At 38.9% G+C, this 15,089-nt stretch overlaps 1 protein-coding gene and 2 long non-coding RNA genes across 8 annotated transcripts in view; all 3 read right to left on the reverse strand.

The window, feature by feature from the left end:
• Nucleotides 1–309: 309 nt before the first annotated feature.
• LOC124253645 lies at nt 310–1,633 on the reverse strand. Its single transcript, XR_006892253.1, has 2 exons — nt 1,421–1,633; nt 310–1,380 (listed from the first exon to the last, which is right to left on the reverse strand). It is a non-coding gene; the product is annotated as an uncharacterized LOC124253645 (long non-coding RNA).
• Nucleotides 1,634–2,455: 822 nt separating this feature from the next.
• Nucleotides 2,456–3,269, reverse strand: LOC124253649. The gene is made up of 2 exons (XR_006892254.1): nt 3,116–3,269; nt 2,456–2,912 (listed from the first exon to the last, which is right to left on the reverse strand). It is a non-coding gene; the product is annotated as an uncharacterized LOC124253649 (long non-coding RNA).
• A 2,935-nt stretch (nt 3,270–6,204) lies between these two features.
• Nucleotides 6,205–15,089, reverse strand: part of LOC124253647 (acyl-CoA-binding domain-containing protein 6-like) — a 36,299-nt gene continuing 27,414 nt past the window's right edge. For all 6 annotated transcript variants that reach the window (XM_046687455.1, XM_046687460.1, XM_046687458.1 and 3 more), the window contains 4 exons: nt 13,327–13,521; nt 12,329–12,418; nt 8,837–8,867; nt 6,205–6,793 (listed from right to left, as the gene is read on the reverse strand). In XM_046687455.1, coding sequence (XP_046543411.1) covers nt 6,645–6,793; nt 8,837–8,867; nt 12,329–12,418; nt 13,327–13,521 — 465 coding nt within the window. In that variant the 3' untranslated portion in view covers nt 6,205–6,644. The remainder of the gene's footprint in view (nt 6,794–8,836; nt 8,868–12,328; nt 12,419–13,326; nt 13,522–15,089) is intronic.

Here is a 15,089-nt window from a genome sequence, read left to right on the forward strand (position 1 = left end):
ATTTGTTAAATGATGTGAAATAATTATTTTCGGTGCACATAGTTTGCACAAAAAATTGCGAAAATATTGTATTTTCAAACATGTATAACTAGTCCACAAATATACTTTAGTACATGATTTTGCATCAGTATACAACCAAGTAATACTTTTAGATAATGGAGACGCTGAGCGCCATGATGATGAAGTAGCACGGGCCCGACGTCAGATCTCCTGGCCTTCAGTCCAGTTATTAAAATGCGAGTGTTGGGGAATCAGCTCGCTTGGCAAGAGGTCTGACCATACCAACACACACACAACACAACACCTGAGTAAATAAACAAGGAGTTTATTACACACCAGTCTCAGGATCATCTTTACATATTCAACCAGTAATAAAATGGTTTACAATTAATTATTAGAACATGTAGACAATGTAATCAGTATAAAGTATATAAACACCACACAAGCTACATTAATCACGATGCATATTCAAAGGTATACATTGTTCAATATTTTACACACCATCCCAGTGTGGGTTTATACAACTACATTCTATAACAGTCATAAAGAGCATAGTATTCACACCGCAATACAATGTTTAAGATACCTGACACGCTCTATACATTCTATAATAGTCACAAACAGCATAGTGCTCATAACGCAATGTACTAGCCAGGGTACACACTCTATACAATCTAGACATCACCCCAGTGGGTGTTCATACAATGTGCATTCTACAACAGTCACTAAACAATATAGTGTTTGCACGTAATGCAATAGTTAGGGTACACACTCTATACATACTGTAATAGTCACAAAACAATGTAGTGTCAATCAGTATTAAAAAACAACAATCCTAAACGGTAATACAGAATGTATGAGACACATGATAAAGCATGCCTCCACATCAACCTGAAGGAAGAGACCAAGCGTAAAAAAGCGTAAAGAGATGTCCGATAACTTAACATAGCTAACGTATATTAGAATACCTTACATATCTAAGTGAATTTACTGGACAGCCACCCCCTGATTTGTGACTGTCATCCGTATTTTATACCTATTCTAGCTATCGCAGAAAAAAGTGTTTACAGATAACGTTGTTATTGAAAGTTGAGATTATGTCATTTAGTTTGACCAAAGCATCGATGGCCAGTCGAGAGTATGCCACGAAGGTATATGTGACACGCACGGATTTGACCAGCGTGAATACAAACAGCCGTAAAGACAGATAAACGTATTGCACCTTGGTTCTATTAGCTTTAGAGATACAGGTCCCGGATTAAGTCCGATGTTCGTTATCAGTGTGACCCATTGGCAGGCTTAAGATTGAGGAACGTGGTCAGTTAGTCTGTAATATTCCCAGTTTTCAATAACATATACCGTTACAAAATATTGGTAAACCTTTGTCCAGTTTTTCCGTGTTAATACAATCTCTCTCTACCTGTTCCGTACAGTTTGACCGGACATCCTTCGAAGGCCAGGCACCTTGGCTGCTGTGCTCTCACCCATGGCAGTACGATCACGCAAATGTAGTACCCGAATGTACCGATCTTGGACTACAGTGATGACTCGAGGTCTGCCTGTACGGGGACGGTCATTTGTTATGCCTGTTTGGTTGTAACGAGCTGCAAGCCGTGATATCGTGTTCAGGCTAACATTCAGACGCCTGGCAACAGAAGATTGGTAATCTCCAGCGTGCATTCTTTCAATCGCGATGTTTGGTGTAGCAGCGTCAATAAGTGGCGTAGTGATTTGACCTTGAAACTCCTTCAAAACGAATGCCGATTTCCGAAAGTAATCTGGATTTTTATAGCCAGACAGTGCATGCTTTTTTCTGCACAATTCCAACTGGAAGGTGATTTCTGTTGCGCTGTGGTGATGCCGTTTTAATCCTTGTAAGAAATCTCATCAAAATCATCATTTTCAGGTAAAGTCGATTTTTGTCTTGTGCAATTATGTAAAATCATGTTGTCAACACTTTTGTTACACATTTGGACGATTGTTTGACCACAATAGGTAATTAATAGATTTTTAAAAATACAAAAATACAAAACGTCTTTCTTTTTTTGGATATGTATATATATATATATATATATATATATATTTGGATAGCGGCATCAGATACAATCCATTCATCAGTCTGAATACATTCACTGTGCGGCGAGCGCTAATGGGCATATTCAAAATTATAATATCCCAACCACGGATGAAAGTTGAATGAAATTGTGTTTGTTTTGGGTTCTTTTTTTTTATTGAATCCACCCAGCAAAACATGTCACCATCGGTTGAACTTGTAACTGTAAATTGGGAAAGCATGACATCTGTATCTTATCAGCTGTATGTTTTCTGCAATCAAATATATTGGGTGTACAAATTTCTGATTTTTCATATATAAACACGATATTGTTATAAAGGCAGTCTATTTATAAATATTTTTCTTGGCACATGTTTTAAAAACTTTTTGTTTGAAACTGTCTTTGTGCAAGTCTTTGTTGCTGTGTTGGTTTCAGCTATTTTTGTTGCCTATGTTTCGGGTTCGGGCTCGGGGACTGGGAATATGTTATGTGAGGTTTGCTCTTTGTCTTCTCCAGCATCTTCAGCGTAAACGTGCGGCGAGTCCTATACAAATCTTTTGCACGCCTTCCTTACCCAAGTTTTACATTAGAGAAGAAAAATAGAGGGAAATAAGTTTGAGATGAGCATTTAACAAAGTGCACTGCTTTTCCGACGGATTTGTTGTCTAATGGTGTCTGGCCCAAAGTCTCTCGGCTCAAACTTAGGTCTCCGCCGGCTGTGGCCCGGGGAAGGTTCCAATGAGAGGGGTCCAACTGTCCCGTCAGGATGGCTGTTGATGCAACAGCCGAGCTGGTTATGGCTGCTGCACTCGCTGGCTCGATCCGTCTTTCTCAGCATTCCCCAGCAGTGGGTAGGATCTATAGGGACCATTCATAATGCTGTTATATAGATGGCATAACTTAGGGTTTACCTAATAAGTCCTTTAGTAGGTAGTTCCCAGACAGAGAAAGTATCGGCTGGCGGCTTGAGGGAGCAGTGTGCAGGCTGACTTAAGGTGGTGAAGAATTGGAATTCATTTTCATATGTCACATTTGTTTTTAACGACTTAGAGTATGCTTACTATTCTTTACTTTCACCCAGGACGCAGTCATCACCTGGTGGCGTAATTGACAGTATGCCTACCAGGAGACAAAGAACTGCCCGAAGAAGACCTCCGGACTCACAGGACTGCCAAGAAGACCTCCGGACTCACAGGACTGACAAGAAAACCTGTGGACTCAAAGGGCTGACAAGAAGACCTAAGGAATCCCAGGACTGCCAAGAAGACCTGTGGACTCACAGGACTGACAAGAAGACCTCCGGACTCGCAGGACTGACAAGAAGACCTAAGGAATCCCAGGACTGCCAAGACGTCCTCCGGACTCACAGGACTGACAAGAAGACCTAAGGAATCCCAGGACTGCAAAGAAGACCTGTGGACTCACAATTACTTCCGGACTCACAAGACTGCCTAGGAGACAACCTGATGCCGGAAGAGGACAAAGACGTCCCCCAGAGTTATGACTACAAAGATCACCAGGTTGACAAGCATTCCTTACAATTATTTTTAAGACAACATCGAACCATCCCCTACATTGTCTTGAGCACAAAACATGCGAGATAGACCGATCCAGACTGTCAATCAAACATGGCGCATGCGTCAATTTGAGCTAATCAGACGGCCGGGCGCGCTTTATGCATTTGTCAGACTTACTTCCGATGCGATGTGCCTTCGAATTGTGCCATTTTCACTCGTGATATCCATTCCGTATTGTCAGGATTTGATTTGGTCCTTCAACAAGACCCATACCCAAATGATCAAGGCGCGCAATAGCACTCACGGGCAGTGTCGGCGCCACCGTCCACGAAACCAACGTCTGCTCGAAGATGAGAATTTCCGCACTTTTGCATATGCTTATTCATTACCAGTAGATGACAACCAATAGCAAGTTAAGACTTTGCAAGTGTTAAAATCACGGACCATTATTGTAACTACAAAACGTTTTTAGTCAATATTGGGCATTGAGTTGATAGGTCATAATGCTGAAATGAGACCGGCGAGAAAACCATGGGACAATGTCGACAAATCTAATCCAGGGTGGGTAGTCAAAATGTCCCAATTTATTCAAACTCATTAAATATATGCCATAAATGCACAATTTTTGTCAACTTTGATATATTCTTATTATTGATATATATATTCATATATATTAGCGAGTAATATTTCTGATAAATGTTCAATTAGTAAACTCATAAGAGCAAAAGGAATATTCCTGTATAGAAAACACTGTAATGTCAATTATTACCAAATTTGCTGGGGTATTTTGTAGCTCGGGCGATTCGACTGGTACCCTTACTGACGTCCTCAATACGTATAATGTTTCTCCAATAATAGTCGAAAGAATGGCGAGTGTCAAGTTTTCAGTTTTGCACAGTATACAGGAAGACAGTTAGCCAAATATTTGGGCAATACTTTTGCGTCGATGTCCTTCGATTCAAATGTACAGCATTGCACGAGTGTAATCTATAATAACAGATAACTGACTCTCAGCACTAGCATGCTGTTCGTTGATAGCGTTTTCAACAGGTTTGAATATATGACATTTGCATCCTCAAAGCACTTACTTACACTGGAGGTCCTGCAGGTTTGTCACCCACATCTAGCCATTCACACTGAAACCAACTGCCATGGACGATCAAAGTCGAGGATAACTATATTATTTGATATTAGACAAATACATTATGCGATCCTTTGTGCTTACGTTCAGACTTTTTGATGCGCGTGGAAGTCTCTGATCAGACGTATTATGACGTGGTTCTCATATTGGTTCAGGATACCAACCCATCTGACAAGAATGGGAAACAGTATATAATTGATCTTGTTGGTGATCTTTCCTTTGCTGAGGATGGAGGGCGATAAATGCGTGTATTTACTATGTGTCAGAAGATGTTCAATAGACTCATAGGATTGTGCTGCTTGATGTGAACATGTTGGAACCACGATGCTCAGGTAGTCTAAATGTCGTTCACCACCACGTTGACTGACATGTGCGTTGCTTAAAGCTGTAACAAGGAGGCAATAGGACTGATACAGTGAATTCATCTCAAGAATTATATAGCCAGGTATCCGTTGAAATGAAAATGTCAGCTTCTTCGTTTGTTACTAAAACTACAGTTTCATCAACTTTGTTTTTTCATAATCATGTATTCAAACGAAATGGAAATGTTGTCCCAAGACTGGCCATTCGATTTCAAAGTGTCCTATACACAAGGCCAAAAACAAACCCTCCTCACCCCGTGGCCATTTCTGCTAACTCATACGATGTTGCATTAGAGGATATTGTTTTCTTGTTACTTGTTATTGGATACTTGTGCATCTCTCCATGTTGGTTACTTTCACTCGGAGAATACTCTCCCTGTCCAAGAGTTGACTTGCACATCAGAAGCACTGAATCTCCTCAGGCGGATATATATTTCAGGCATATTCTGGCGAATGTCATGTCTGGGTTGTTTTAGTAGGTCATGTACGAGGTTGGCATTGAACATGTCAGGTGTAGTGCTTATCACACTGAACCACAGTGTGCCCTGGAGACATTTCGTCAGGCTTCAAAACATCTCAGGAGGGCTCAGTGCTTTGAAAGTAAGAAGCAGTGGGATGATGGCATACACTTGATGTTTGCAGTTGGGGAGTCAGTTCAAGAATCTTTAGAGTTCTGTCCCTTTGAGTTAGTCAGATGCCCTGGTAAGCATTTGATTTTTTTGGGCATGTGTAACCTGACTCAGGCAAATATTGTGTTCTTAGGTTACACAGTTGGTCCACATCAACTACAACTGATGAATGCATATATAAAAGGCATTACATATTTGAAAATGTATTGTGTTAGAGCACAGTGCAGTTTGACTATTAATCACATGCATAATGAAAACATGTTATTTTATGTTCATTTAACATGTTTTACAGAATCAGTTAGGTAAACCAAATTTATCAAAACTGTCCAGATTTAAGAAAGTGTGACATATGTTATATTTGGGATTACACTTTCTCAGTAAAGTGCAGATTCTAGTACTTTTGTTGGGTTTAGACCCATCCAGGATTCAAACCCACACCCTCAGAATCAGGCACTAATTGCCAGTTCACAAAGTCAGCCATTTAACCAACTCAGCCACCACTTCTTTCACAGAAAGTGCTTTATTGATTTTGTTTGGCTATTTAATGATTTGAACAATCATATCTCTATACAAACAGCATTCATTTGATGTTAAATACCAACTGCTTCAGTGAAAGGGAGGAGACAAAATAGGAAAAGCACACAAATGACATGAAACATTGGCTGTTCATGCTCAATGAAGTCATATGAATCATATGAATTAATATTAAAATATTTGCAATAGTTGTAATCAGTAGTTGCATCAACTGTCCCATGAATTGGACACTAAGTTATCCTTGATCACCCACAATGTTGCAACATCCAGTAACACACACTTGCTGGTTGACCTTGACAGTCTGCATGGGCTTCTACTGGGCGTGGAACCCTGATTGCTGGTACAAGTCTGATGCTCTCCATTGGTGTCAATGACCTGTGAATTGGTAGCTGATGATTGTATTTTTACTATGTTGTTGTATCAGGCTGAAGAAGCATTGACTTGAGGTTTTCCGTGGCACAGTCAATTGGAAGAACACCATCATTGTCTCTAATGTTAACGTCAGCACCATGTGACAACAACAGCGATGTCACATCAACATGTTCACAGCTCACGGCTGAAACATCAAAGTAAAAACAGCATGTATTGTCACAGTCAGAGGGACAAACCAGTATAGTGATTGTCTCTCTTTATCTATCAAATATAAAGCCATAGCACTGTAGTTCACCATTCAACATAGAAGCAAAGTTCTTGTGAGTATATTTGTTTGTTTGTTGTTAAACATCAAACTCACCAATATTCCAGCTATATGCAGCTGTAAATAATCATGTCTGGACCAGATAATCCAGTGATCAAGAGCATGAGGATCAATCTACACAACTGCCATGCAATGACACATGTCAACCAAGTCAGCGAGCATGACCTCCCGATCCTGTTAGTTGTCTCTTATGACAAGCCAGATCTTCACGGGTCATTATGAGTATAATTATTAAAATAAATAAACAATTTGAAGAGTAAAGGGCAGATATCAATCAAGAAACAAAATCAGAACCTGTTGGGGATAAAGATGTTGTGTTTTCATCGTAAAGTGAGGTTACCTGAACACATGAATCCATTCAGACCCTGACAGGGAAAGTTTGCCATTAGGCAGTTCTTCTCCAGGAATGAGATATCCTTGGTTATCCCCTTGGTTGAAATCGCTTGCATATGATACTACATCACTGATTTGTTGAGTTTGATTTTGAACATAATTGTACGAACTATTTTGTGTGTTTTGAAAATATTTGTAACGTTATGATATTGTGAGTGCATGTGAATGGTGGGGCATTATGTGAGTGATTGGGTGAATAATCTGAGAGAGATTGCATGATGGGTGATTGTGAGAATGAGCTTGGGAGTGATTGCATGCATGAATCATTGTAAACAAGGAGGGTTAGCTAATAAATTATATCTACTTCCAAATTAGTTTGTGATTACACCAGTATGGTATGTGACTGTCAGCTGTAAGCATCCCTCTATTTGTAATGTTTCAGCAGTGTATGAAATAAGGCCCGTCCGACCGCCCAAGACTGGTATGATGGTCTGGTAATTTTTTTAGATAACATGTTCCATATATCTGAGTAAATTCACCACATCTTTAAATCTAATTTTCAAATTGAATGTTACATTTAGATGTGACAATTACTGTTTGAACATTGAACTGTCCTATCGCAAGCTCAAAGTACTGCTTTGACATATATTATCACTAAAACAGCGACACCTATCGATGTGCAGAGAAAATAAATGTTCATTAAATTATTCATTGTTACCCAAAAATTTGTACATAATTATGCTTAGAAATTATGGGAAGGGGAGGGGGGTCATTGATTTTGTACATGACATGCAGGGGGGTCATTGATTTTGTACATGACATGCAGGGGGGTCACTTATTTTGTACATACATTTTAGTGGGGGTCATTCACATTGTACATGCTTCTCCACAAAAATCATCATAACCCCCCCTAGCCATAAATTATGAACGGTCCCTAAGGTCATCACCATCTGGATAGTTGACAACTGTGGAAGTAGCTGAGGGCATATGACATCACAAACCACATGGTTGAGCAAGCAAACTGATGTAGTGTATGCTGAATGTTTAGCATTGGTACAATAATCTGTGTTTGTCGACAATTAGTATGTGATAAATGCAACACGATGCTGTGTTTTTTATTGTTGTTCTTTTTAAATAAAAAATAAAAAATCCTCTGTGTGGTTAAGACTTGTCCAACACCAGAGTTGCTCAATTCAACTCATGACATCAGATATCACTCTTAAAATTCTAAAGTTTTTTCCTCAACTAAACCTACCGGTAAACAAAATTTTGAAAACACCAATCCCACCAATTTCTGTTTTGACTTTCACCCATATTCTGTGAACTTAGAGGAAAGATGATATTAATTCGCACAAAAGTATTGTAGAGCTATGTGACCGATGATGTCTTTTTTCAGCCATGTCCAGACAATAAAGATACACAGTATACAAGTAAATGCAAAACATACTTGCCTATACCTACCTATATGCTCAATATTGACACCTGGTCCAAAGTTGTGTATGTCTACAGACACTACTTGACATCCAACTTTTCATCACAAACACAATACAAATACCTTGAAATACTTACCATAATGCAGCGGAGTCTGGCCGTCCTGGTCCTGAAAATAGAATGTACAACCTGAAAGTGCCAGTATTTGGAACCAGCAAACCGAATATAGCCAATGCAGTGATTTATACATACATACATCAGAGCTGTTGTGACCAGAGTTTAACTCCTATCAGCAACAGCAGGCATGGCTTCCAGAAATGTCATGTATTACAGTTTCAGTACATCAACACAACAAACTCAAGTCATTACAACTTTAATGCCTATACCTTGTTTCACATGCAATACATGATCAACATACACATAGGTCCCCCATACATAATAAACCCAAACAATCACCAGAAACCATTGGCTACACAATTTAAACAAACAGTACTCAAACGTATTACCTAAACTGGCAAAAATCACTCAAAACAAAGATGCATTACTGGATGTTGGGTATTCCAACTTCTGGTAATGAGATATTTTACGAAGCTTCATTAAGTTTGTATGACTACAGGCTAAATAAATCAATGTCACAACAAAGTGAATTCATTACTTTAATACCTAGAGTAAACTAGTTTAAACTATTCAACTACAAGAAACTATCATACTGCAATTATTGAACATCAACGACAAACCTAAACACTGTAAGCACCTGTCAAAATTTCAAGGAACCACTAATGTGAGAAATATCTCAACCAGCAAATTCATGAATTTATGGGCTTTGCTTGATATGTCTTGACAGCTAGTTGTACCCTGTTATACTGACCCTGTTTCTGATTGGACCTCTATATCAAAGTTCTGTGTACTTTTGTTGTGATCATAGTATTCAAGCTTCACAGCCCAAGCTATCTGATTCGTTCTTTATCCCCAACAGTATCACAGTTAGGGCATACTTTTTTTATGTGTTTCACGTAGCCACCAAATTCTAAACATGGGTTGGTCGGGGAAAAAACAAACAAAACAAAACAACTTAATAAAGACAAAATTATCTGAATAATGTTCTTGATTCTCATTTATTGTAATTCTTATTACAATATCTCGTGTTCTTTGGACTTGTGGCAGCGACTGATTGGAAGATAAACATTTTATATGATTGGGCGGTACATTTTAGGTTTGAGTCGGCGGTGCTGGATGGAAAAAAAAATGTTTTAGAAGGGTCGGTCGGGCGATGAGAAACATAAAAACTAAAAATGCTGCCCTTAGGGAACCATCACTATAAAACTCTTACCGACTAGTCGTAAACTCAACTGGTATACCAGTTTGTGACTCTGGTTCATGATGCACTGCATTTTGTACACAATCTAAACCTGGGCCTCCTTTCACAAAGCACTACGGTGATTGTAAGTCACTTAGGTAACCTTAGTGCAATGTTAAAGAATGGGAATTAAGGTTAACCTTAGTAAAGGTTGCTTCGTGAAAGGAGCCCCTGGTCATTAAACATAGGTCAAGCAGAGTTACGACCTTAGTCTCAAGTCTTTTGTTGGTAACTCAGTTATCTTCTGCCTAAGATTCAAATCTCTAATCTGGCATTACATATGTTCTGCGACCTGCTATTGATGAAGCAGACTTGACCAAGGTCTGGAGCTTGTAGTCGTTGATATGCAGTGCCCCAGGATTCAGGGGCTGCATCTCCTATCAGTTGTGTGTCCACTTTGTCGGGTTGGACAACCACACATTCCAGGAGCAGACTGCTGGAAACCACCAGGTCAGATCCTTCACAGCTGGTCAATCCAACTGAAGAATGTCTTGCCATGTTCATCTTTCATGGAGACATGCATAAATATTTCGATTTCCCAATGGTAATTTTGCCAGAAGAATGACATTTGACACAGAAATACACTGTTCCTCTATTCTTGTTACTGTTTGTACTGAACAGTCATTATGAATATTTGCTACTACTACCAAGATTGCACCGAATGTTGACTTTGGATCAGATTACACATCTCTCACAAAATGATACTACGTGTCTAAATGAAGTGTGGCTAAAGAATAGAAATCATTTCTCACATATTTTTAAGGATCATTTTGTTTCTCATTTTCTTATAAAGAATAAAAAGTGTACTTAATAGAAATTGAGGCCATATATATATGTAATCAAGTCATTACATCTTATTGTCATCAGACAGCAAATTCTCTTCAGGTGACATTATCAACTTTGACATTAAACCTTTTGTTTTTTTCCTAAATGAGTTCTCAGAATGATCGATATGAGAATGCTTATATTTTTGCAGAGGTTTTCTCGTATCTTCCACATAGAGATGACTAACCTATTTCCAATTTCAATTTGACTAGATATTGAAAAGATTTTACAATCCACAGCTTTGGTAAATTCACACTAGATTTAAGCCAAACGCTTGGTATCCCCTGTCTGAGTGACAGTGACGATGAAGGTGATACAATTACATTTCACGCCTTGCCAAAAGAATCATAGATCTTCACACTTTTTCCAAATTGTTTCCAAGTTTTACCAAGGGGATCATTCTATCATTTCCCTTTAACAAGTGAACATGAGCCCCACATCTTTCTTCTGATCACAGCAATCACTGTCAGAGTTGGAATCAACACTTTGCATCTTGACCTGTCTACACTGCTACTGGTGTAACATTAGGTTGTTTATGAGATATTGTTGATGTTGACATCATGCTGTTTTCTTATTAACCTACAGAATTGAGGGGACTGCTTTGTTGAGATCACAAAACATTCAGTTAACACTGAGAACCAACCAAAGTAGTGGGAAGCTGAAGACTTTATCATTAACTGAAAGCAAACATTACTGATAGTTAATCCATGAACAACAACTACAATAACTGGGACTCATAATGGCGAATGTGGCTGAAATACTACCAGTATTGTGACTTTAAGTTTTTACTCATAATGTGAAATTAAATGCAATTATATGTTCTCAATCCCCTCTATCATTTTCCATCTTGAAATGGTGCACAACTGTAACTGCTTGCTCTACAATCTTGTAGTTTTGGACATTTCACACATACACAGTTACCACCGAGTGAAAGAGACATCCAGGACAATTTTAACTCAATGAAAGATAAGGACTATATTGCAAGATATCAGAAGGTTCTTGTTTTGCTGCAGAAACAAACACAAAATGTTTGCGTACTGGTGTCCAACAACAACCAAGTAACCATGATGATTTATTATTGGCCGGTGTGGCACAGATGAAATGCTCACAGTTCGTGATTCCGGGACCAGGTGGTCTCAGTGCAAGACCCCAGGCTGATGGCTGTTTGAAAACAGCCAGGATGTCCTTGATTTTATCATTTAGGAGCTAAGCACAGGCATGAAGAACATGCTGTGGGAATATCTTACACAACAGGAATTCAGTTGAAGTAGATAATTGTACTGAAGACCACAACAACCTAATGTTCAGAGAAAGACGTTTTCATTAAACACCTGACCAAACTATATATGCAGTCTCTATTGTTGGGAGATCCAACTGTTGTCATAGTGACTGGTTTCTCTCTGTCAGGCAAATAAAGCCTACCCTGACTGCAATGTTGACTTACTGACCTTGACATTGACATCAGCCTTGTGTACCAGAAGTAGCTCCACCATGTCTTTGTACCCCCTGTCACTAGCCCAGTGCAGCAATGCCAGACCCTGAAATCACAATCTCACTATTCAAAACCAATAATTAAGTGTAACTACAGGCTATCTCCAAATGAGAACGATGACTGGCAAAATAACCCTAAATTAGGAATAGTCTATTAATTGTCAACATGGTGCACAGCAACGAATACCCTCTACCCAACAACATCTGCTGATGTTACTATGATACCAATCACTAGAAAAAGTTATCTAAGGAAGGAACTATCCTGTTGTTTTGTGTACAAGTTGAAGTGTTCAACGGAGGAACAGCACAACCATGTCCTGCACTTGCTACATCATATGTTGACATATGAGGTGTGTTTCTCACCTGTTTCTCATCAATAAAAGATTATAACTTCTTAGCAAGCCTCAAAATTTCAAACTTTATAGACTGTGTGTTGAAAATGACGGTTTAGATTTCAATAAACTCTCCCAGGAAATTTTCGGTTCTTCAACTCATGAACAACAAGATGATATTCCTGAAGCATGCACTATGTTTAAGAAATATCAGTTGTGTAAACCTTGATGCTTACAGTTCCTCTCAAAGTGTAAGAGCCAAGCCAACAGATCGTGCATATTTAGTGTTGTCTAATTAAAAGATTAATATATTGTCCACACCAGTTAATCCATGCCCAGGTCATGACAAGATTAATATATTGTCCACACCAGTTAATCCATGCCCAGGTCATGACAAGATTAATATATTGTCCACACCAGTTAATTCATGCCCAGGTCATGACAAGAGAGCCTGACCAACAGTGAACACTGAGAAGTCAAACTGACTTCCAGGTTCTGTAGGAGTGATATCAGTTATGTTTGACACATACTGTAAGGTTGTGGTTGGTAAAATATGTTGCGATAACATCCAGGTCAATAACTCTGTAAAGAGACATGATAGCTTGCTCAGGTCATTGTTTTACCTCAGGATCCAGTTTGTTCACGCCAGTATCATAGGTGGCAAAGGTAAGGCACACCTTTTCTGTATTTCCTTCTTTACACCAGTCAAACACTGTCTTGTCTTGATCAGCCAGTTGTTCATCTGTGTTTGCCATTGTGCTCACACATATTCCCATTCCTGTGGTATGCCTACTACCAGCTGATTGTCTACTGCCAGACTGTAATGGAACAAGGGCATAACGTCAAAGACACCATTATTTCAAAGACTCTCAATCAGCTTCTTGACTGTAAAAGAAAAACATCACACTGTCATAAAGACTGTAAATTCTAACACCACTAAAACTTTAATCAGGAGTCTAATCAGGTGGAACAACCATGTGAAACATTAGTCGAGTGACTTCTGAGATGTTTACAGACAATACCAATGATATCCGTACAGCCAGTGGTGAAGCTCAAACCTCAGTATTGTCCTGAAACAAAACCTGAATGACTTCTGCTCCTTTCTGATGCCTCTCTTAAAGGCCCTAAACTGTTTTTTTTCACAATATGCCTGCATCAGAGCTATACTGAACAATGGGATTTGCACCTCTTTATAAATTGGTGGAAACAAGTACATTAAATTGATCATAATTGTGTTGGTAATAGTTCAACTAATATCACCTATATCACATAAATGCAAAGTTCCTAATATCTGGTTTTGTCATCCCAGCAAAAATCTTCAGAATTTCAACAAAAGTCAACTATCTATGATCAGGTTTGCTGGACAAAGTATTTTGCTTCTCTAGCCATGTAACCCATGTTATATATGGGATTAAACTTTTATGTTATTTACATGCAGTTACATGAGACCACTTCCTAAATGGCATTGTGTATTCATAGCTTTTGGCTGTGGGAGCTGTGCCAATTTACACTTGTCAGAGGGGTACACAAAGTCCATGGTCCAGACTACCGTTTGTCCGATTCCATAGTGGAAGCCTCAGTGCCTGAGTGGGTTAGATGGCTGGCTTTGTGTGCTAGCGATTAGGTGCCTGACACATACCTCAAGGTGAATAACCCTCACTTCTTTCCAAAATATATATTCTAGATTGAGATTATTCAGGAAGTGTGAAGGATTACTTCAAATGTACAGTGGCAGTATGCTTTGAGATGTTAACACTGATAACTATTTGGAGTACCTGTATCACATCAAATCTTAATGTGAGGGATTGGTGTATTCTGACATCTAGTGACCTATAACATAGTTGGTAGACTTTGGAGTCTATATGAAAAAACTTTTTCACACCTGCAGACAAATGTTCAGTTTCAGTTCAACTATTGAGATACTGATTTGCCCTTAAAACATATCAAACCCTGTTCTTTGGGGCTAATTCAAAACAGAAAAGTGGACATGTAAAGTCCAAACAGAAATAAATTGTTCTGAGGTCATTCTGAACCTTGTTTGTCAATCTCAAGTGACTCGTGAGTATCACTACATTTGGTTCTGCTGACATTGCTTCCGTTTCTTGTGACGTCATTTATAGTTCCACTTTCCTTCACTCACTTTACCGCACTTTCGAAAACATATACCACCCTAAGTTTGCTCCAGATTAAGTTTTGATGACATAAAACACATCCAACAATTAATGCCTGAAATATCCGATGCACTATGAATTGATTTGCATGAGGTGCTGGAAAACTTGTGTGCGGATGTCAGGTTGCAAACTCCTTTAGAGTTAGCCACACTGTGATGAAAGCATGCATTAATAACAGATATATGGATCTGCTACCATGTGATGCAGGTGTTGAC

Source organism: Haliotis rubra, unplaced genomic scaffold (assembly GCF_003918875.1).
Source record: "Haliotis rubra isolate DU_JTF1 unplaced genomic scaffold, ASM391887v1 Scf548, whole genome shotgun sequence".
Lineage (NCBI taxonomy): Eukaryota > Metazoa > Mollusca > Gastropoda > Lepetellida > Haliotidae > Haliotis > Haliotis rubra.